At 35.6% G+C, this 25,368-nt stretch overlaps 1 protein-coding gene across 1 annotated transcript in view; it reads left to right on the forward strand.

The window, feature by feature from the left end:
- Positions 1 to 24,503, forward strand: part of PARG (poly(ADP-ribose) glycohydrolase) — a gene marked incomplete at both ends in the record, with an annotated part of 115,078 nt that extends 90,575 nt beyond the window's left edge. The window contains 5 exons of the mRNA XM_084244816.1: positions 3,691 to 3,769; positions 5,557 to 5,665; positions 13,817 to 13,922; positions 23,547 to 23,675; positions 24,349 to 24,503. Coding sequence (XP_084100942.1) covers positions 3,691 to 3,769; positions 5,557 to 5,665; positions 13,817 to 13,922; positions 23,547 to 23,675; positions 24,349 to 24,503 — 578 coding nt within the window. The remainder of the gene's footprint in view (positions 1 to 3,690; positions 3,770 to 5,556; positions 5,666 to 13,816; positions 13,923 to 23,546; positions 23,676 to 24,348) is intronic.
- Positions 24,504 to 25,368: the final 865 nt, after the last annotated feature.

Raw genomic sequence — 25,368 nt, forward strand, 5'->3', positions numbered from 1 at the left:
ATGTGTCAGTTACATGATACCTTCAGATTAAATTTCTCTGTGCTTCTTAGCTTCAGTTAATATGGTGGTGTTCCTGTTGTGCTTATTAACTATTATGCTTATGTGGCATACTTACTCAACTGCTTCCATATTCTTGCATTACAAGATGCTATAGTATAGACATAATATTAATTTATAATCCCTGCCCCGAAAAGCAGACATTGTGGTGAGGGAGTCACATTACATTTTTTAACAGCTTTATTGAGAAACAATTGACATATAATGAACTGTATTATTTTTAAAGTATAAAATTATATAAGTTTAGATACAATGGCTACATATAATAAACTATCTTTTATGCATGTTTTTAATTTTTTTGTTGATAAGTTTTGAAAGTGCTTTATATATTTTGGATATAAGTCCTTTATCAATTATATGTAGCATATCTTTTCATTATCTTTTGAAGAACAGAAGTTTCTAATTTTTAAATCCAATTTATTAATTTGTTATTTTTGTTTTGATTATTATAACTTTATAATGATTCTTGAAATCATGCAGTGTGAGCCCTTCAACTTTATTCTTCAGAATTATTTTGGTGAATTTTAGAGTCAGTTTGTTAATATTTTAAAAAGCCTGCTGAGGGTCTCCCCGGTGGCGCAGCGGTTGAGCGCTGGGTTGCGAAGCTGCCTGCAGCCTATGCAGCACTGGTTCCATCCCCGGCTGCTCTCTGGCCACTGGAGGAGGGTCCCACATGGCGTGCAGACCTCTCCTGCCGCCCACTGCTCCCCTCAGCAGTGTACTTCGGTCCTTCTGCCTGTTCTGCTCCTTGCTCTGGCTCTGGTGAATTCTCTCACCCTCCCACGCTTCTGACTGTACCCAGTGCTTGTATAAATAAATAAACAAATAAACAAACAAACAAATAAATAAATAAATACTCTTTAAAAAAAAACAAAGCCTGCTGAATTTTAAGACTGCTTTGAAATCTATAAATCAGTTTGGGGAGAATTGACATATTGACTATGTTTAACTTTTTTTTTTTTAAGATTATTTATGCATATAAGAACTGGGGTACAGGCTAGAGGTGTGGGGGTTGAGAGGATTCACCAGAGACAGAGTGGGGAGCAGAACAGGCAGATTGATTGAAATACACTGCTGAGGGGAGCAGCAGGCAAGGTAGGAGAGGTCTGCTGCGCCATGTGCGTTGCTTCCTGGCCGGGGATCGAACTTGTGCTGCAATGGCTGCGGATAGCTTCACAGACTGTGTCTCAACCCCTTGCGCCACCAGGGAGGCCCCTATGTTTAACTTTTAACACATAAATGAGATGTCTCTTAGTCTTAAATTTCTCAGTAATATTTTATTGTTTTCCTCATATACTCTTTTTATATTTTCTCAGCTTTATTCATAAGTATTTCATATTTTTTGTTGCTATTGTAAATATATTTCTGAAATTTCAATTTATGATTGTTCATTGCTACTTTATAGAAGTAGAATTAACTTTCAGATTGCAATTTAATGTTATGTAAAAAAATTACCAATTTTATATCAAAATATTGTAGAACACAGAGAAGTAACAACCAACTCTCCTTATGGTGTCAAGAGAAGCTTCACTCAAGAAACATCATGAATATTGCAGTTGTTTTCTTGATTTGTGGCTAAGTATCTTACTGATAAATTTAGATGAATTTATAGGAATTAAGGTATAAATTATTTTTACGAAATAGTATGCTAAGTAATGGACTAGAAACTATCACCAAGTCTACATCTTTTATAAGTTATGAAAATTTTTAATCATACACAAAATAGATTAGTATTTTTATAGCTTTATTTAATATTTAAATTATATTTCTGTGTATGAAGTTTTGCATTTATAGAGTTGCAAGAATAATACAAAGAAGGTCCATATAAACTTACCTAGATTCACCAATTTACAACACATAAAACAGTATGTCTGGGGGCCTCCCTGGTGGCACAGCGGTTGAGCGCTGGGTTGCGAAGCTGCCCGCGGCCTCTGCGCACCGGTTCGATCCCCAGCTGCTCCCGGCCACCGGAGGAGGGTCCCACATGGCGCGCAGACCTCTCCTGCCGCCCGCTGCTCCCCTCAGCAGTGTACTTCGGTCCTTCTGCCTGCTCTGCTCCCCGCTCTGGCTCTGGTGAATTCTCTCACCTTCCGGCGCTTCTGACTGTACTCAGTGCATGTACAAACGAACAAACAAATAAATAAATAAAAATACATGCCTCTTTAAAAAAAACAAAAACAAAAAAACAGTATGTCTGGTGCTACTAGAAATTCCCTTGCATCTTTTTCTGGTAAATCCCCATGTAAGCCCTAGAAATAATCACAATTTCTTTTTATTGCAAATTAGTTTTGTCTTTTTAAGGAATTTCATGTAAGTACACATAATATGCACTCTTTTACTCAGCATGTGTGATTTTCTTCTACTTTTTTTTTAGTATATCAGCATATCTTTCCTTTTCATTGCTAAGTAGCACTCCTTTGCATGATCATGCCACATGTTTTGCTTATTTCCTACCGATAGACACTTGGGTGTTTCCACTTTGAAGCTTGTGGTCATCTTTTTTTATATGAAACTTCACTAGGCTAGAGCCCCCAATTTTTCAGTCAAATGCTAATCTTAGGTGTTACTACAGAAATATTCTTTAGATATAATTAAAGTCCATACTGATTGACTTGAAAAAATGTAAGTTATCCTAGATGAGTCTGATTCACTCTCAGGCCTTAAGAGCACACCTGAGGCTGTACTGAAGAAGATATTCCTCTTGTGGGCAGCAGCCTCAGTCGGCCTGAAATGTCCAGTCTTCAGACTTGTCTAGTCAGCCTCCAAAATTTCATAAGTCACATCCTTGCACTGAATCTCTTAATATATATCTCCTAGTGGTTCTGGTTCTCAGCCTATATTCTTACTAATACAAGACAATTATGAATAAAGCTACTGTGAACATTCTTGTATGGTTTTTGTGGACATGCATTTTTAGTTCTGTTGGGTAAGTACCTAGGAGTGAGATTTCTAGGCCAAAGGATGAGTGTATATTTAGTTTTATAAGAAATTGCTAAATTGTTTTCTGAGAAAAAGTAAAGAAGATGTAAAGAAATAGAAAGATAGACAATGCTCATGGGTTAGTAGACTCAATGTTGGTACAATATTGCTTCTAGCAGACTTTTAAAAATAGTAATTGAGGTGACTGTAAAATTTATATGGAAATGCAAAGAACCGAGAATAGCCAAAAACTTTTTAAAAGGAAAATTTTTTCTTTTATGTTCTACAACAATAATGAGAATTCTACTTGTACTTCCTTGCCAACCTTTAGTGTTATTCTTTTCTATTTTACCCATTCTGTTGGCTATGTGATGGTACCTCTGCAGTTTTAAATGACAGCATATTTTGTTTTCTATTTTGAGACATTTAGTCACTAAATGATAAACATTTTGGTGGTGTTTAGAGGTATAACTTTTTTTTCTTTATGGGAAATAGTAGCAGGTCATTAAGACCAGTGGTTCTTTTTTTAATTGATATTTGTACAGTTATGTAAACTAATGGCAAATCAAGAAAACTTGGGGGGAGAATAAATTGGTATTTGCCAATAAGATAATTTCAGAAAGGAGGAATACATTTATTGACAGACTCTTTTAGAAAGTACAGCTTTTTAAGAAAAAAGTCTTCAGAAAAATAACAGCAGATGATTCGTTTCAGGTACTGAACAGTACAGTGAATACACAGGCTATGCTGAAACATATCGTTGGGCTCGGAGCCATGAAGACAAGAGTGAAAGGTGAGCTCATTTCTTATTCTAGTATTAGCTTGGGCAAGAGCTAGTGGTACATTTTGCCTCCCATCTATATACTCTTATATCAGCGATTTGACTTTTTAAAAAAAAATTCAGTAGTACAGGTTCTACTATACTATTTTTATTTATTTATTTTTAGGGTTGTTAGAATTTTCTTTTTCTTTTTTTAAAGATTTATTTATTTATTCATATAAACACTGGGTACAGTCAGAAGCGCGGGAGGGTGAGAGAATTCACCAGAGCCAGAGTGGGGAGCAGAGCAGGCAGAAGGACCAAAGTACACTGCTGAGGGGAGCAGCGGGCGGCAGGAGAGATCTGAGCGCGCCATGTGGGACCCTCCTCCGGTGGCCGGGGAGCAGCTGGGGATCAAACCGGCGTCACGGAGGCTGCGGGCAGCTTCACAACCCAGCGCTCAACCGCTGTGCCACCGGGGAGGCCCCATACTATTTTTAAATACAATAGTATTTAAAAGAATAGCATCATCTCTGTATACCAAAAGGAAGAACCAGAAGTCTAAACCAAGAACTGGAAAAGCAGAAATCTACAATTCTTTACCTATCAGCTGCCATTTGTAAGAAGTCATTGGAGGCTAATTTCCAACTCCAAATTATTTGGAATCGGTTCTAATTAGAGCTTACAGTCTTTAGTATATTTAGTTATCCTTAATTTATCTGTGTTTTTAGGTAGATGGGGGAAACCTGTGTTGGAACAATTTGCCAAATGCCACAAAACAGTTGAATGCAGAGCCTACAGTGAACTTTGCTGCTACTGTTTTCTGTTTCTTACTGAAACATCATTTTGGCATTCTTGCTTCCACACTAAAATGGTTTACCAGAGATAAATTTTAACGAAATGGTGCCTGCAAGCCCTTATGTACATGCATATGTGTGTAGCTATAAAACGTACTCTTTGTAATATCTCCATTCTTTTGTCTCTTTTCCTTTGTTTTGTTAAAACTGTTTGCAACAGTGACCTGTGTGGATGCTTAATTTGTGATTATTATTTATAGGCTAACATGAAGATTTCTGTTTCTCTTTAGTGTGAGAAGTTGCTTTACCCATCAATGTGCAAATTTATAAAGAGATGGGATATTCAGAATTTCTTCTTTCCAAAGCTATCATCTGACCCAGTCCTTCCTGTTTCTACAAGCTATGTGTTATTGTCTGCTTTACTGTTGTCTTTTTAAAAATAGTTTTGCACCGTCAGTAATTGAGCACAGTAGGTAGAATTTTGTATTCAGTCATTACACATTTTTTATATAATGCTTCTGAAGATTATTTCCTTTTTTATTATATTTCCTTTTTTATTATATTATATTTTCCTTGATAATATGTGGTAATGTTTCAAACTCAGTAACTTAGCACAGATCTTTCAAAGCAAAGGAGAAGTGAACATTTGTTGAGATACAAACACCATGTCTTTAGTATTTGAGGAAAACAAAGAAGTAAGTTCCTTTTGTTTACCCCCAAATCCTTTAATTTCTGAGACTGCCTGCAAATGGTATACCTGTTTAGACTATGTTATACTGTTGTTTGTCTTGATAGTTTTTAATTTTACTATAATGCTGGGAATTCCACAATGTGTATGCCTTAGAATCTGAAACTAAAACGGTATTTTCTGCCCTCCTGTTTTGCTGAGACCTGTAACTACTGGATTGTTTGTTTTAATATTTTAGCCCCACCAAAGTCTAAGAAACCCGAACCCACAAGGGCTTTATTTTGTGAATGGCTTTCCCAGTTACTCATCTTCACCCCACTTCTGTCCTGCCCCAGGGATGACTGGCAGCGGCGCGGCACTGAAATCGTCGCCATTGATGCTCTTCACTTCAGACGCTACCTCGACCAGTTTGTGCCTGAGAAAATCAGACGCGAGCTCAACAAGGCCAGTAACCTTATTTCTTAGTTCATCTGCCAACTGTCATCTATTTACTGCCATTTTATTAATGCTGAAATTAATGCTTTCTGGTAATTCTTGCAGTGTCAGTATGTCTGCCCACAGCTTTCCTGATTTAATGGCTCTGTCAGCTTGTACAAGATGTACTTTCCATTTCGTAATTGTTTGATTACCGATGCCAGAGAGACTGTTTCTTGATATTAAGCTCCACACATGCATTTATCTCATCAAGTACTTATAACTGCCTTGAAACATTATTAGTGTAAAGCCATATAGAATTGAATAAGCCCTCAAAATTTTTTTCAGACTTGCCCAGTGACATTTTTTCTACAAAGTAGGTTATCAGGATTAAAACAAATAAATAATAAAAAAGTCAAATTAATATTGTTTTATTACAGGTAAGAGTCACATGTAAATTGTTTATTGATTTGGTAATTTGACACATTTATGATGAAATCTGATTTTCTGTGATGCTTAGTGCTATCTTCTAGAATCATTTTCTTTTTTATTATATTACAAAAATATAAAAATAAACAATATCCATTGCTAGTTCAAATTTTCACTACTGTTAAGCATAAGTAATTTCTATCATAGAGTGCTGAATCTACTCTCTAAATTTAGAGCCTTTCTAAAACAATAAAGATTGTCTTTAGTTCCTCAAATTATTCTCATAGCTGAGAAGACTAACTTAATTCTTTAACTCCCATGAGTAAGATTTGGTTATGAGATTGTTTATTAAGATAATGAGGTTTGTAGTTTTGAATGGCTGCACATGTGCCAATGCCTACAAGACTTTCCATAATGACAGAAAGCTGAGTATACCATTGCAGGGGTTCAGGAGGGCTCTTAGATTGGCAAGTTTGTCATCTTCCTATCTTTTCCCTGGGTCTAACCACAGGAATGGTCTCTCTATGGTGCTCGTCTTAGCTCAGATTAACTGACTTGCCTTTCATATTGTTAGTAAAATAAACAACCAAATTATACAGAAAGGCTTTTACTACATTTACAACTTAGTAGATATTTTGAATATAATCATATATATTATCTAATACCCTAATCTGTTTGGCAATTAATAGATTATATAATTGTGGGTTTTTTTTAATGTTTAGGGTTCTCAAAGGAATCTCAATGAGAGTTTGAAGAGTAAATGCACTCTTTTCCAAAGTTGAGCTTATGTAAGAAATATCGTGTGGTGGTGGTGGTGTTTTTTAAATAATTCTTCAGAAAATAAAACTGGTTTTCGTTTTGTTTTGGTATATCAACAAAGAATATCTTTTTATATTATATATTCTATTTATATTTTGTATTCTTTTCTTCTTAATTTTTACAAACACTGTATGTGATTCAGAGGTAAAGGGGTGAGAGGATTCACCAGAGACAAAGTTGGGGGGCAGAAAAGGCAGACTGACTGAAATACACTGCTGAGGGGAGCAGCGGGCTAAACAGGAGAAGTCTGCTGAACCATGTGGGTCAGCTCCCTGGCCTGGCATCAAACTAGTGCTGCTGTGACTGCAGGTAGATTCATAGTGCTGAGACTTAACCCTTTGCGCCACCAGGGAGGCCCAGGAATCTTAATTCTACAGACAGATTTCTAGGGTTATTGATTTGGTTTTGATCAACCCTTCATTTTGTTTCTTTATATTCCATGTATAAGTGAAACCATGCAATATATGTCTTTATCCTCCTTATTTACTTTGTTTAGCACACTGCCTTGTTATTCTGAAAAATATTTGTAAAATAAATTGGTCAATGACTGATGAAATTTCTTAAATACTATTATATTTTTATCATAAATATACTATCTGATATATTTATAAATATAGATATAAATATACTGTCTGAAATCACCCAAAATGCTATAAATTTATGTACATTCTCTAAATATATGAAAGTGCTAAATAAAGTCCATTAAGTTCAGTGTCAAATCAGATGTGGAGCAAATGAAACCATATGAAGAAGATGGGTTGAGTTTTAATGGTTAGTAATATAATTCTATATTTGTTTTCAATTTGCCATTATTTATGTCAATGTGCAATAAAGTCTAATTTATATTTCATAAAGATTCTTTTCAGTCAAATGCTGGTAGAATTTTTTTAGTTATACAAGTAACAATAATAAATTAGTATTAAAAATTATTGGTTTCTATAAGCTAGGCACCTAGCATTTTTAATGGGATATCTGGTTTAAACTTAACCACCCCAGGGCTGGTAGATAATGTTAAACCTCAATTTAGAGATAGTGAACTGAGCCTCAGGAAGCTCAGTAACTTGACCCAGGTCACACAGATAGGTAGTGACAAAGTTAGGACTTGAATTCAGGTTCCCCTGACTTTATATAACTTTTTAGAAATGTAAATCCTCCCCCGTAGAGGCTACTATAACTAGATCTGTCTTTCCACACTTTTTACCTGTTGCAATCTGAAATCATTAAAAACATTCCCTGCATTTGGTTTACACATTATCTCCTACAAGCATGTGCCTGTGTTACCTCTCCTCTTTCTTTCTTTAATCAGTCTTAAACCATGAGCAAGCTGCTGGTTGAATGCTTTTCTCAATATCCTTTTCTTGATAGACTTTTTCAAGGAAAATGGAGGATTTTCCTCCCAATGTATTTATTAAATTCAGGAGACAAGGAAATATCACAGATTCCTACCACAGACAAGGAAATAGCCCAACACATGGGCTAACATTGAGAAAGCATCTACTTCGGTGCCTGGTACAAAGGAACACATTAGGTAAATGTGTGTTCTTTTAGATCACTGCAGTATTCTAAAACATTTGCTCTAATTCTTTCATTGAAAAAGAAGAAAGCAGTAAATGATGTTGTTAAATGTCATTGAAAACTTAATTAGAAACTATTCTAAATAACTTTGGACTTTTTAAATTAAAACATTCCATCATTTATTAGATACATTTGCCTTTTTAAAAAGTTATACATTTTAGTAAAAGCAACAGGGAATTTTACATAAACTGACAGCACAACTTGGAGAGAATATTAAGTTAAATGTTTTACATCTCATTGTGTTTTATAACCATGGGTTAAAAGCCAAAGTCTATACTAAATCACATTAGAGATGACTTGCACAATTCTATTATTTTTTTAATGCCAGAAAGAAAGTAGGCAAGAATAGAAAAACTCTATTTTTCTAAACGAAACAATAGAGCATAAGACCTATTTCACCATTGGAATTCAATGTGAATCTCTGAACTCTAGGGGCCTGTATGCAACGTTTTTTGTTTTGTTTTTTTTTTTGTGGGACCCTCGCTGGTGGCCAGGGATCGAACTGGTGCTGCAGAGACTGCAGAGGCTGCGGGCAGCCTCGCAACCCAGCGCTCAACCACTGCGCCACCAGGGGAGGCCCCCTGTTTGCTACTTTTAAGTATTACTTAACAGATAATAATTAAAAGGGCAGCCCCACATAGTGCTTTATTAGCTTTGGAAACTATGTCATCCATGCTTCACCTATCATTTTTGAACCCACATTGTGACTTGCAAGTGGAGTTGGTTTTTTAAAGGAAGAAATCAGTCCCCCTTTATGTAACTAATACTGTGAAACAGTATTTAATCCTGTGAGAGATTATCTGGGTGACATTTTAGAGGAAAATTACCTTTGTGGTCGAAAAGATTTATCACTCTAGCTTGCAAAAGTGGCAGATAGCTCAGCAATGGAAGAAGAAAGAAGTCATCTGTGAAAAGTTGTATTTAGCCATGTTAGACTCACTCAGGTAAGGTAAGTAATGAATATGTTTTGTAGACGCTTCTCGATCAGAAACTTTAACAGTGAGGAGACTACCCCAGCAAGAAATCATTTAGCTTTTAAAAAATTGATTTGTTTATTGTTTCTTTATTGTTAACCATTACCAATTTTGGAGGGTGTTTATTATGAAACCAGATTAACAAAGCCAATCAATACTTGCTATTTATGTTTCTTAGTCTGGTGTCTGATCATTTATAATCTTAAAATACGTATCACTTTACTTTTCAGGAATAGTAGTTCAAAATATATCATAGTAGTTTTTCCTTACAGTCTCTCAGTAGATAGAATCAGAATAACTTTAGCGATACCTAATCGAATCTTTGATTTCATACATGAGGAAACTAAGGTCTTTCATTTCATATTACATTTTTAAAAAGCAAAATCAATTTACTACTTTTACCATTATTTTAAAGACAAAGGTGCCATGTAATACACTACCTTTCAAATGTTTGTTTTCATTTTGTAGGCCTTTCCACAGGAATAGTTTCATATAAATGTGTTTAAAGTTACCTATAATTTTCTATTTTACCTATTTAATGTATCCATTAAATAATGTATCCAATATTTTTCATACTTTCTAATTATCTTCATAATAAAATAGTTAATGGCTATAAAATTGGTTGGATTGATATAATTTGACTTAACTACTATTTTTGAACAACTATAGCTTTGTACAATTGCTATTTAACCAATAATAAGAAATTTACAAAGGAAGAAATTTCACAAAATTATTAGGAAGTCTAAGATAGTTTCCAGACAATATTATTTTATTCTCTTCCAAAAGATTCTTAAGAACTTTTTTATATTGTTTGTTTTAAAAATGACAATATTCTAAAATCTTGGAAAAATAGTATTAGTACCACCTATGTATTAAGTTGAGTATATTTAAATAAGCAGCTCTTTAGGAACAATAATTGTTAAATTATTGATCTAGCAAATAGTATAATGTATAATTTACATATTAATGAAATATATATTTTAATTATATCTGTTTGGGCCTGCTAAAATTGACAGTGAGGCCTGAGTTCTAACTTAAATGTGTATGTTGTGTACATGTATGCATGGATATTTATGAGATACTGTTCCCCTGAGTATTGTGTATTTTCTGGGCCTGTAGGTTTTTACAACTGTTTTCTTTGCAATTTCGTTGCTTCATTCTTTCATATCTATCTTTACCTTTTTACCCGGTTGGGGCTAGTTTTTAACTCTAGATACCAGTATTTCCTCTTGCTTCTCAAAGCTCCTTTATGTAAATATCAGGATTTCAAAAGTACTGTTATCGTCCCTCTTCTTCCCTTCCCATCAAAACTTACATTCTGAGATATAAGTAAGTAGTCATTGATATCTTGTACTTACTGTGCTGAGGTGCAAATGCTTCTTCCCTTTTTTCTTCCTTTAAAGTTGTTTATTAGTAACAGTAAATTCCTTCGTCATTGGTGAATGTGAAGTCAGAATGTGGCTAGTAGTTACTTTCTTTTACTCTTACTATTCTGATTAATCTTAGTGCTCTGGCTCTGGATGGAGAAAAGTAAAGTATTTGCCAGTGTGGAACTCTTGAGAACTCCTAGTACCTTCTCTTATGAAGTGAGAACTTGGCAACTCTTTTGAGGTCTCTATCTTTATCTTGTTTTTGTTTTTTAAGATTTATTTATTTATTTATACAAGAACTGGGGTACAGTCCAGATGCACTGGAGGGTGAGAGGATTCACTGGAGATAGAGCGGGGAACAGAACAGGCAGACTGACGAAATACACTGCTGAAGGGAGCAGTGGGCGAGACAGGAGAGGTGTGCCATACCATGTGGGACCCTCGCTGGCCGGCCAGCCAGGATCGAACTGGCACTGCGGAGGCTGTGGACAGCTTCACAGCACTACGCTCAACCGCCTGCTCAAGATAAAGAGGGGAGACCCCTCTTTATCTTGTTTTTTACAAAAGGATTTCAATTTTAACTGTAAAGGAAATGATACCTTGATTAATGGGCCTGCCCTGGTCTCCGGTATTTGAGGGATCTTTCTCCTCACTGGAGAGAGGAAGAACCCTTTAAAGGGGACTCAGAAGAGCTTGCTTCTTCTTCTTCTTCTTTTTTAAAGATTTATTTATTTATGCATACAAGGACTAGGGTGTAAGCCAGAGGTATAGGGGGGTGAGAGGACTCACCAGAGAGAGTGGGGAGCAGAACAGGCAGATCCACTGAAATACAGTGCTGAGAGGAGCAGTGGGCGAGGCAGGAGAGGTCTGCTGTACCATGTGGATTGCTCCCTTGCAGGGATCTATCTCATGCTGCAGTGGCTGGCGATAACTTGACAGCGCTGTGTTTAATCCCTGAGCCACCAGGGAGACCCGGAGCTTGCTTCTTATTTTGAACCTTGGAAATGCTTGCTTGTATCAGAATAAGAGAATTTAAAAAAAATTTTTTTTTAAGATTTATTTATTTATGCATACAAGAGCTGGGGTATAGGCCAGAGGTGTAGGGGGTGAGAGGACTCACCAGAGACAGAGTGGGGAACAGAACAGGCAGATTGACTGAAATACACTGCTGAGAGGAACAGCAGGCGAGACAGGAGAGGTCTACTTTGCCATGTGGGTTGCTCCCTGGCTGGCCGGGGATTGGACTTGTGCTGCAAAGGTTGCAGATTGCTTCATAGTGCGGTGCTTAACCGCTTGTGCCACCAGGGAGGCCCCAGAATAACAGAATTTTGTATTTGATCAGTGTAAGCATATGCTTTGCACTAATTGTATTCATTTTTTAAAGTTTCATTTGATTTTATTTAATCCAAACATCAAGTGTAGATTAAATTGAGTTTTGTAGTTTGGTTTTATTATGGTTGTTTTTCAAGATAGGTTTTTTTTAAATTAATACTTTACATTAGATTTTGTTTTAAATTCTAATATTAGGCTTTAATTTCACTAACCTAGTTTTGCTCACCAAAGTAAAGTTAGCCCAGATATGTAGAGACATTAGTGAGGAAAGACTAGAGCCATTCTGACATAATAAAACAAAGACATGAAATAAAAAACTAAGAAATCTTTCTCTTCATTTAGGCATGTTAGGAGAATTTGACAGGAAGCCAGTGGCCAAATTAATGTCTTTTCTGATAGAGTTTATTCTTCCTCTTGTTGGCATAAAAGCAGAGACTCTATATCTGTCAAGAACCTGGTCAAAAAAAATTGATCTCTTTGATATTTTTTACCTGAAAGAGATTTTCAGAAGCTCCATACATCTGATTATACAGGTAATTTGTGAGTTCTACTGTAAGCTCTGTACCACAGCATTGAATAATAGTCTGGTCCCAATTTATAATTAATATCTGTCAGGATTTACAACCTAGGAGGGGGTGAAAGGAATAGCCTTGTTAATCTATCTAGATATATGTAAAATAAATTTTTATACCTTTATGAAAAGTTCAGAGAGCAATTCACTATATTTCTCTGCTTGAATTTCTTAGAGGTACCTTCCTTTATCCTTGGTTTTTCTCTGGGAACAATTTGTCACAGATCATTATTTTTATTTTATTTACTAGTATATATAAGCTATAATTTAGGCTTTGTTTGGTACTTGAGAGAACCCAGGGGAGATTTGCTTTGCTATTATATCAAACCCCTTAATATAGTGTGATAGTTTCAGAAAACTAAGAACCCTTAGGAGGCAGAAAGACCAACTAGGCTGACAGCAAGGAAATGGAAATCAGAAACTCTGGGACCTTAAACTGCAGCCTTCCCATATACAAAAGGAGCTGTTCATTTAATTAATACTTAGCTAGCATCCTTGGGATAGATTGTGCTTTTCTCAGGTTACTGGCAAATTTTTCAATATTCTAGCTTAGAGATGTAAAACTAGAGAATCTTAGAACTGGAAGGGATCTTCAAAGTTATTTTGTAACCAGTTGTAGGACTCTCATTTATACATAGTTGCTTGCTCGTTAATAAGCATTTCAGTGCCAAGAAGCATATTTAAAAGTTAATCACAGTTATTAATCTAGTCCTAGTAATTCAGAAAGAAAGAGTGCTGAGGTAACATAATAGTAGTGACTCTTAACTGAAAAAATGGGGATCAAAAGTCTTTAAAGAAAACAGTGCCTTTTTCCCCTTTGTTTTTTGGTAGTTTTTAATTGGGATCCCATCAGTTCTTGAAATATAGCTATATTTCTTTGTTAGTTTGAATCATGAAAAGAATCTGAAATCTGTTTTAGTTTAAGGACTTTGATTTGCCCAGCATCAAAACAAATAAGTATTAGAATTGATTATTTTTTATTTTCTTCCTTGTACAATCCCAGGATTTTCTGTTCTTTCCTCTACTTTGACCCCTAAGACAAAAGAGATAACTATAAGTTATCTATGAGTGTCTGTCCATTCATGTCTGTGATATGTCTTTTGTCCTGCAGGCTTACTGTGGATTTCTCCGTCCTGGAGTTTCTTCAGAGAATCTTTCTGCAGTGGCCACAGGAAATTGGGGCTGTGGTGCTTTTGGGGGTGATGCTAGATTAAAAGGTGAGTGAATGCATTCTTTTAAGTAGGAGAATAACATTCTGATTTGGAGAAAGGTTAGTATTTCAAACCAGGTTTCTAGTGTCCTATTGTTATGGGGCAACCCTGGACATCCTTTTCCCCCTAACATTATCATAATAAGAGACCACAAAGATCTAAGAGAAAAAGAATATTTGAAACCATTTTCTTCTTACTGTTTTTAAAGGAATTTTTGTTTTTGTTTACTACTTACCAACAATGGTTACTTATCTCTTTGATCTACCAGAAATACTTGAATATAAAAAGGGAAGAAAGGGATAAGATTTTCAAACCAAGGAATCCACTCAAACACTTGTCTTCACAGGAGCTGATTTTCATTGACAGAGCTATTTCATTGACTCAGTTGTTCACCAAACTTAGGGGGTATCTGCCTGCCCTGGGCACTGGAGTAGCCTCTGAAAATACAAAGGCAAATAAATAAGATGTGGTTCCTGCTTTTGGAGTTCACAGTCTAGCATATGGGAGAGGGGTACAGACAAATGTAGCACACAATAATGAGTACTTTAATAGAAGCACACAGTGTGTGGGTGTATAACCTGGGAGAACTACATAATTGTCACAGATAAGGAGACATTTGGATAACCAAGAAAACATATTTCTGATATTTTATTTTTTATGGTAGAAAAAATCATATCTGATCAACAAATCTATTGATTACTTACCAAATTATGATATTTGCTTTACTCTCAAAATTATCAGTTATAGAAAATAGTACTATAACTTAGGCTGGTTACTGTTCTGTGTGAGCCCAATTTGACCCCAGCTAGTGCTGCAGTACAATCCTGACACTAACTTCCTGGAGTTAGTGCAGACCCCACAGGTTAAGGGCAAAGTTCTCCACCTGATAACCTATATACAATCCAGCCTCAATTTTCAGGGTGAAGATTTTTAAGGCTACCCATACCCATACTTTTGACCAATTGGTAACCAACTGGGAGATTCCCACAACCCCCCTCTGGTTTGATAATTCACTAGAATGACTCACGGAACTCAGGAAAGTGTTACTAGTTTTATTATGAAGGATATTCATCAGGTGGTATCTAGGAAGGGATATAGAGCTTCCATGTCCTCTTCCTATGGTGTCAGGGAACATTAGTTTCCCAGCACATCAATTTGTTTGCCAACCATGAAGCTCCACTGACCTTTGGTATCCAGAGTTTTTACTTTTTGAAAATTTTTAGAAGAACTGGGGTATAGGCTGACAGGGGAGGGATGGTCTGGGCAGTGAGAGGATTCACCAGAGACACAGTGGGGCACAGTGCAGGCAGATTTATTGAAATATACACTGCTGAGGGGAACAAGCAAGTGAGACAGTAGAGATCTGATGCACCATATGTGGGTTAGCTCCTTACTTGGGGATTGAACTCAGGCTGCAGGCGTGTTAGTTCTGAGACTTAACCCCTAGGGAGACTTAACCCCTAGGGAGACTTAACAACTAGGGAGACCCAGTGTCCAGAGTTTTTAATGGGGTCTCATTTCATAGACATCATTTATTAAATTATTGGGCAGTTCTTTGAGCTTAACCTCTAGCCCTTCCTCCACTCCCTGTAGGTCAGTGACTAAGAAATTGGGGGGTCATTAGCATAACAAAGACAGTACCACTCAGGAAATTCCATGAGTATTTCAAGTGGAAAAAAAAGAAGCTTTTACCTGGAAGCCAGGACATAGACCAGGCAAATTCCTTGTACCAGTTATCAAAGTCATAAGAAAACAATCAAAGTAAACATGAAACAAATAGCTGACCATGATGGCCAAACTAGATATAGATAAAGTCCATCTCAGGAATAGAATAGTTGAATCTCCTAATTTATGAGTGTTATTTTTGTAAAAGTGATTCATTGACAATTGGTTTCTTTATTATATCTGTTATATGTAATTATTTTCTTTGGGTTAAATCCTAGAAGTAAGATGAATGATACAAAGTATACCTGTGCTTTATACTTTATATTTCGGTATTTGTTGCAAATTGTACTTGTGAAAGGCTGTGTCAACTTACATTGTTTTCCTTGCGTGAGCAACTTCACTAACTGGTATTTTGTCAGTCTTTAATTTCTCTTAGAGTCAACTGTTTTCATATGTTTATTTACCATTTTTTATTTTATGAATTGCTTTTTCACATCTCCCATTGTATCTCTTGAGAAGGAGTTTTGATTTTTCGTTGTCTGGTAGAATCTCTTTATAGATTAACAAATATTATTTAACTGTCATCATTTGCAGATAGTTTTCTCCATCTTAAAAAATGTATTTCAGCCTATTGGGTTATTGTTGTATTTTTTTGTGGCATGCTTAGAAAAGTCTTCCCTGTCTCCTTCATTCTAAAGATTTTCACAGACATTTTCTTCATCTTCAAAGCCAAAAGCTACTTGGTGCTATTTTCAGTGTTTTAAAAGTCTATAGAAGAATTTCTGGGTTTTATTTTATGAAATTCTTTATCATCCTGAATTTGTTTGAGGAAACCTGTTTTTCACTCTGGGCTTATTGATCTTATGACAGACACTTTTTTTCTGTTTTTCTCTTAAGTAAAATAAATGAGTAGATTTATATCATCAATCCAGAAACCAGGCCTGCCATAAGCCTTGGTCATTTGTGATAGACAATTTGGGAAGCTTTATAAATGTGCTCGTTTCTTTCCTTTTCTTTATGGCATAAAAGCTTTTCAGACTGCAGCTTTGCTTCTTCTGGTGGTTGACTATTAAGAGTAATATTCAAAGATTTTCATTATGTAATTTATTTTCTTAGTTATCAATATTTAAACTTGGGTTGACTTGACTGCCTCCAACCCTTCATTTGCTTGAATAATCATTTAAAAATTAGACGTAATCATAGAATCCTTTAGGACGCTATGGCACATCTACATAATGAAATATTAGGCAGACATTTAAAAACTTGTAGAAGTATATCTGCTGACAAGGAAGATTATTTTAGAATACTATCAAATGGAAGAAATTGTACAATATATACCATAAAAACCATTTTGAAGTTAAATTATGAATATAAACTATCACATGCAAATTTGAGATTCTTTTTGTGTTTATGTGCAAAGATTGACTATGGTTATCCCTACATGAGTGATATTTATGTTCTTTATTTTCTTCATAATCTATATGTTCCTATTGTGAGGATATATTATTTTTGGAACAAAAAAGATCTTATCAAAATTTTTTATAGGAGAATGTGAACATGTATCAATCCTTAAACTTATATTTCCTTTATTAAAAATAGGACTAAATATTTTTAATATATTTGTTGCCCAATTGTTCCTGAGTTTTGCAATTTATAATAACTTAATTTTAAACTGCTTTCACTTACATTATGCTCACAACTATTAAGAGAATATTTTTCTATATTCTTTCAAAAGACTGTTAGATTCTATAACTCTTAGATCAGACTCTATATCCTGCTGATTTTATGTTTATGAACAAAGAAAAACTTATCAAAAATTTTCATATTGGAGAACATGACCATGGTGAAGGAATTGAGTGTACTCAAAAGTTCTTTCTGCTGTGTTTTTATCCATTTCTCCTTGCATTTCTGTCAGTGTTTATTCTTTATATATTTCCATACTGTGTTATGTGACTTATGAAAGATTGTGCCATTGCTAGTTTATCGTAATTAAGAGGTATCTTGATGTTATGTTCCTGTCCTTTTTTTTTTTCTAGCCATATTCTCTACCTAAAAGTGGCTTGTGAATAATATATGCTCAGTTTATTTCTATTTAACAAATATATGCAACAACCCATGTGCCTTTCATTATTCTAGGGTTTTTGCACATTTCTGGCTAATACCTTGTGTTATTAGCCAGATACCACTCCAGTACTAATTATTCCTCTAAGGTATTCTTCCCTCCACCTCCCCAACCCCAAAATTCTGTACTAGGATTCTTTCAGTTGCACAAAACATTAATGTAGTTTATCACTTAAGCCTGAAAGTAGATTATTGGCTGATGTGGATGAGAACAGTTCGAGTTGGCTTTAGGGAAGACTGGATCCTAGGATCAGATACTCATGTATATGTGTGTGTTCCTCTCCTTCATGTTTCTCTCAAAATGATGGCCTCATTCTCTAATTCCATATGTTATCTCTGCACTGGAGAAACCAGAACCAAATTGTTTCAGAATTATAGTATTGTAGCTGAGTAATCCTCGAGGAAAGGACTCCTTAAATTCTGAGGAAATAGTCTAATTGGACCAACTTAGATCACTTTCCTATCCCTTGTGCCAAATCATTATATCAAGGAGTCAGTAAACACTGGACATATCCCATCCCCTCATTGAGGCTTACGGGGATTTACAGTTGATTTTTAATGTATATTTCTATCAAGTTAAAGATTTTCTGAGATGTAGAAAATTTTCATAAATTTTTATAAACACCTTTTTTTCATACCTTGTGTCTCTTGTATATCAAATATAAGGTCTTTGCATTGTTTAACTGTTTTAGAATCAAGATAGCTAAAGTCCTGGACAACACTGATAGATCATGTTCTGTCATGCTATCCTAGGCCTACCCTGTCCCCTTTGACTAGGATTTCTGGGAAAAATGGTCATGAAAGTGGGGAAGGGCTACTATCAACAAAGCATAGAAGGTAGAGGAATATAATTATGGGCCAGATCACCTCAATTTGTCTACTATAAGTTCCTTGTCATTTCTGTATTTCTCTCTAAGCCTTGCTTCTACATAACTTAGTAAGGTTACTCCTTTCTTAACATTTCTACGATATCATGCTCTTGTATGGACTCAGTGCCTAGAATGGGGTTGTATGTGATACTGAATATTCAAGTTGTCTGGAGTGAGTGGGTGATTATTATTAGTATCTGGGAGATGCTGCTAAGTTAGTGGGTCTGGAAAATGACTTTGGGGAATTTTTAATAAATTATCTTAGAGTTGCTGGTAATCAGCCAGATATAAGGATCACAGCATTTTCTCCTTTAGTTTGCATATTCTTCAATTTGTAGCCCCATTTTTTTAAAGATTTATTTATTTATGCATACAAGAACTGGGGTACAGACCAGATGTGCGGAGGGTGAGAGGATTCACCAGAGACAGAGTGCGGAGCAGAACAGGCAGACGGACTGAAATACAATGCTGAGGGAAGCAGTGGGCGAGACAGAAGTCTGCACCATATGGGTTGCTCCCTGGCTGGCTGGGGGATTGAACCCGTGCTGCAGAGGCTGCAGATTGCTTCATAGTGTGGTGCTTAACTCCTTGCGCCACCAGGGAGGCACTGTAGCCCCATTTTTAAGATGAGGAACCAAGGTTTGTAGAGAGGTTCAAACGCCTGCCCAAAGAAAGAGAAAGCTAGTAAATGTCAGACTCAAACTTGGAAGAAATTCTGGCTGGCATATGAAAAGTTTGCTTGAGTGAAGCAGAATGACTTGGCAAGGCAGCTTTGCCATTGTGACAAAATGGGCCAGGACACATTTCTTTCAGTAAGACTCCAAAATCCATATCTTAGCGCCTCTGCATTTTGGCATTGTGACTTTAGACAAATTATTTAGGCTTTATTTTTTCATTTTCAAAAAGGAAATATTCCGTTTTTATAAGTTAACCCTTATAAACCTTGAGTTAGTGCCTATAAAGCTACTAGAATAGAGTTCAGCACACTGTCAGCCCATTGTTAGTTGTTTCCTGTGGTATAAGTCTTAATCATTTCATTCAGTTTTTGTTGGTTTATTTGTTGCAAGAGGGCACTGTGAACTGTTTTTGATGTTATTCATATTTATTTGTATTTCTTTGTAGCTTAACATTGATGCCAAAAAGATAATTAAAACCAGACTCCCTGAAGGTTAATTTAAGTTATTGTTTTGGAATGTATTTGTGCTTGAAGTTAGAATTTGATGTTTTTATATCATTCTTGGAGTCAGTCCACATACTCTATTAGAATTGTGACTTATTATTTACCTAAGTTTTACTATATGAAGGTTCACTTAAATCATAAGACATAATTCCCTGAATTTGCAAAGGTGTTGGGAATGTTGTAGAGAGTGAGGTCTGTAGATGGTTCTGTTTATATATATTTTTTAATTTTTTAAGATTGATTTATTTATTTATACAAGCACTGGGTACAGTCAGAAGTGTAGGAGGGTGAGAGAATTCACCAGAGCCAGAGCGGGGAGCTGAACAGGCAGAAGGACTGAAGTACACTGCTGAGGGGAGCAGCGGGCGGCAGGAGAGGTCTGCGTGCCATGTGGGACCCTCCTCTGATGGCCAGGTTTGCAGCCGGGGATTGAACCAGTGTCGCAGAGGCTGCGGGCAGTTTCGCAGCCCAGCGCTCAACCGCTGCGCCACCGGGGAGGCCCTGTAGATGGTTCTGTTTAAAATATTTTGTCAGGGGCTTCCCAGTGCTGCAGTGGGTTGAGCGCAGCGCTATGAAGCTGTCCACAGCCGGGGCGAAACCCACATGGTACGGCAGACCTCTCCTGTCTTGCCCACTGCTCCCCTCAGCAGTGTCTTTGGTCCGTCTGCCTTTTCTGTTCCCCGCTCTGTCTCTGGTGATTCCTCTCACCCTCCTGCATGTCTAGCCTGTACCCCAGTTCTTGTATAAATAAATAAATCTTTTAAAAAAATAAATAAAATATTTTGTCAGTGATTACTATGTTTCTATGATCAAGATTTATATTTTTGAAAATTTTATTTGTGTATTTATAGTCAAATATCCAAAGGAAGGAGAAAAATTATAGCAGAAATAATGGGATTGTACATGCTGAGTCTTTAAGGATGTTCTGAGTCAACTCCTTCATTTCATAGCTGGGGAAAATAAGGGCAAAGGGAGTTCAATGCCTTGGCTAGAGTTAGAGAGCTAGAGAGCTAGTGGAAGGGGAAAGGAGTGAGCTCAGATCTCCTGTCCCAGCTTATCTGACACATGCTGTTTACAATATGCACTCAAACAGAAATGGCTGTGAAATCAAGAATGTTAGTGAATTGGTTTCTTTTGTTAGAATCCAGACTCTTTTTGGTAGTTCTGTCAAGCTTAGCTCCAAGATCCTATCCACAATGATAGAATGGCCTATGAAGCTTTTTCATAATAAATTCTATATGGAGATAAATTTTAAATGTTAAAAAGAATTTATTTTCGTAAGTAAAATTTCATAATGGTATGTGACTAGTATTTCTGTATAAAAGGAGAAAATAGGACTAAAAGGACTTTTCTTTGGGTTTTATTTTTTTTTTAATAGGAAGTACTTAAGCCATATTTTTTTCTCACTGAAAGTAAGAAACGGTACTTCTTGGTACATGAAGATGACAGTTCATTTGTTTCTATTTTTATATCTATTTTACTTTAATTAGGAACCTTTTAAAATGGAGTGTATTGAAGCTTTAACGTATGCATAAGTTGGTTGAGCAGTTTTAATTAAAACTTCTCTATTTAGAAATTAATTACTTTCAGCACTTTGAGATTAATGACACCTAGTCATGTACCTCACATGTTGTAAATGCTCCAATAAATATTAGTTTGGAAATTAGGAAACACTTTGATCTTTTAGAATCTCACATATCAGATTCTTTACCAAATATGTGATACTCAACTGTATCAAATGTAGTAGTTCGACTTAATTTTTTCCTTCTTACGTAATTTTTAGAACTTCTTACTTGAAAATAATTTCAAATTTATAAAACATTACAAAAATAAAAAACAGATTTCTGTATGTATGTACAGAAAAACAGATTTCTGTATTGTATATATACATATATATTCAATGTGTACACATGCACATAATTCTTTTCTGAACCATTTGTGCTTAACTCACATACATTATGCTGTTTTTCCTAAATACTTCAATGTGTGTTTCCTAAGAATAAAATATTCTATTACATAACACATTACATGTATTAAATTCATAAATGTATTTTGATAGAATATTTTTATTTACTCTGTGTTCCAACTTTGTCAAATGCCCTAATAAAATCTTTTGTAGACTTTTTGCCCTCTAGTCAGGGTCCAGGGTCAGGTATTGTATTTGTTCAACTGCCTAGTGTCCATTTAAATCTTGTATATTTCACAGGCTTTTTAAAATTTTTTTGTCACATTCACAGTTTTGAAAAATACAAATCCCCATTAATTTTTTCCTAGCACTTGTTTATTTTCTGGTGTAACGGTATATTCCAGACTTACCTTTTATCCTGTGTCAACCGTAGAATAAGGTATTTCCCTGAGGAGTCCAATTCTTTTTAGCAGGAATAATATAGAGATCAAGGTCTGGTCACTAGGTATGTTCAGTGCTGCTGAGATGTCTGCTTTTTGACTCTTTCAGTAGACAAAGCTAGGAAATGCATTCTCTCTCTTTCACACACACACAGAACATATTTTAGAAATGATGAGTACACACCAGTGCCTTCCATGCCACCTTACAAACTTATTTTTTGTCTTCCCCCATTTGGTGTTGTGTATCCCATCTTCTGCAAACCTCCATTTCCAATAATATTGATACATTTTCTCATTTGCTCAATTCTGTAATATATTTTAAAATAGTTTCAGGATTACTTTGCTTATACCATTATGATAAGCAACCTTAGTAAAAAGAGTTGGAGATTTTTTGCAACTTTTTTCCTCCTTGCTCAAGACTCAGGATATTAAATATTGTGTTTATAAGTTACTTGGATTAGTTTTCATCCTTTCCTTCAGTGTAGTTCTTTTTTTTTTTTTTAAATAAAGTTGCACTCATTTGTTTTAGTTTACTTTCAATGTTAAATTACAGGTTCCTCCCCATTCTCATTGTTCTAATGAAATGTCTGAATATGTAGACAACATGTTCAGAAATCAAAACTAAACAGAAATTATCCTCTTTATGTTTCCATTTGATTTCCACCTCTCCTTTTATGAAGGAAAAAATGTAGAAGTAGCAAAGCACATCTATTGCATTTGTGTTCGGTTTTGTTGTTATTGAAAACAAATTTTATCTATTGATATGACTATAAAGAACATAATTTTTGGAAACATGCTTCAGGCTTGGTGGTTTGTAACTTTTGTTCTCAAAGATTTTCCCATTTAAGCATACCCTTTTCCCATTTCACTTACTGTTCAGTGTCTTCAAACAGTCACTGCACGCTGCAATGATTGGGTGGGAGTTGGAGTACTGTGGGGTGAAGGGGTACCCTTAGCCCATTTTGAGAAAGTTTGCTGTTGGATTAATGAGAGCATTAGAACTGCCTCAGTACATTGGTAAGGGAAAAGTTGCAGAAACTTCTGTAATACAAAATAGCAACAACTATATAATAAGACAAAATAATTAAGTCAAGCAAGCTAACACAAAAATTTTAGTTCCAGATTAATATGAGTGAAGAAAATACCACCTTAGTGCCTTGACTGTGCTACCTGAAATGCACCTTCCTTTTTTTGTGGTTCAGAAAAGGTGCTGGTATGAGAATTCTGTAGCTTAATGGTATTCTCAACAGCATGCCTAAGAAGTTGCATAACTAGATGATATATGCCCATCCTGTATTTGCCTTTTCTAATAACATACATATTAGGTTTATAAATCTTTAATCTGGGATAAATCTTTGACATACCAACTGTAATTTAGCTGGCTGAGAGAACTAAAGGTGTCTTGATGGAAGTGTCATGGTATAGCTGGGTTTGTTCTCTTTGCTACAGCCTTAATACAGATACTGGCAGCTGCGGCAGCTGAGCGAGATGTGGTTTATTTCACCTTTGGGGATTCAGAATTGATGAGAGACATTTACAGCATGCACACTTTCCTTACTGAAAGAAAACTGACTGTTGGTAAGTAGGAGATTGTCTTGACACTTGGTATCTAGATGGATGGTACACTATCCAAGAGAAATACTTCCTAAATCTGGATGAATCACAGTGGATAAGAAAGAATGAAAATGTGACTTTGAGAGGAGGGAACAAAGTCTTAGAGAGGAAACATTTACAGAATCTTTTTTTCTGGCAAAGTTTCATTTGCATTCTTGAATATGAGTATGTTAGCTCTTAAAATAAGGCTAAAAAACTGGAAATAGTTTCCATTTTTACTTTTGTACATGTAAAGTATTTAAAGAGGGAAGGCATAGGAGGTTAAGTTCACACTTAGGAGATCTCGCTCTGGCTCATATTTATCAAACATACCAGCATGTTTATCTGCTGTGTCAAAGCTGGATATGCAGATCTTGCTGCCTTGAGAGCTGAATGTAGAATTAGAGTTACCATGAGCTCCCAAAAGGAAGCATGATGAGGTGACAGATATGTAACCTGCTTGTAAGCTAATAAGTAGTTTCTTGCAGTAATTAATTTTTTTAATTTTATCTTGGGAACACTTTCCAACATGCTTTATTTTTCACAAGTCCAATTTCAGCATGTTACTTAGATTTAGGAAAAACTAGAGTGTTATTTTAGTAGTTTTATCCATGTACATACCTTACTGTGCTAATTGGTCTGGGCTTTTACTCTCTAGGAGAAGTGTATAAGCTGCTGCTACGATATTACAATGAAGAATGTAGAAACTGTTCTACCCCCGGTCCGGACATCAAGCTTTATCCATTCATCTACCATGCTGTTGAGTCTTGTGCAGAGGCCACCAGTCAGCCAGGACAAAGGACTGGGACCTGAAGAATGGAGTAAAATGGTGATACCTTCTACCCATCACCAGAGACTTCCTGTTTGAATTGTCAGGTGTAATATATGAACTGACTCAGTATAAATGTGTATATAGTCCACGTTTGTAGGCAAAGATGCAAATCCCTTTACACACATACAATTGTGAGTTTGTATGTCTAAACCCCCACCATCTTGACTAATTTAGATCTATTTTGCTTCCATTTTCTTTTATGTTAGTTACCATTCTTTGGATTTTTCTTTCACGGATCAAATTTCTGGTGAAATCCCATGAAAGATTATGCTCAGCCTGTGAGGTCTCTTTTTTTTTGATAACTGTATATTGTACAAAATGCTTTTGCAGCTGGTAGATGCCGGTGATGCCAGGGAAGAAGTTGAAATCCAAGAATCTGTTTAACTTGGTCTTCTGAAGATCTCCCTATGAACCTTTCACCTCAACTCTTGTTATGATTACATTGTTTGAGTTTTGAATTTTGAAAATTAAGAGTTGGTCCTTTTCCCCGCCCATGTTTTGTTTCTTAATGCAAATCTCATAGGTTAAAAGTGCTGTTTACTTAAGACAAACTAATTTCTAAAAATAATTCTTTGAGACATCGCCTTTATCTATAATGGATTGTCTGTCCTTTCTCCCTCCTTTCCCCCCCATCAGTTTTTATTTATACTGCTTTTGGAAACTAACCAAGATAGATGAAAAAGTAGGCTAAAAGTTAATTTACCCTTATGACTGGGGGGGAGAAAAAAGAATCGAAACGGTTGAAGGATATTTTTTGTTTTTGAGGATTATTTTTTTCTTTTTAAATTAGAATTATTGTTTGTTCCCTGGTGCTTGAAGCATATTCATATAACCAAAGTTTGGGAA

The sequence above is a fragment of the Talpa europaea genome, assembly GCF_964194135.1.
Source record: "Talpa europaea genome assembly, chromosome: 10".
Taxonomy (NCBI): Eukaryota; Metazoa; Chordata; class Mammalia; order Eulipotyphla; family Talpidae; genus Talpa; species Talpa europaea.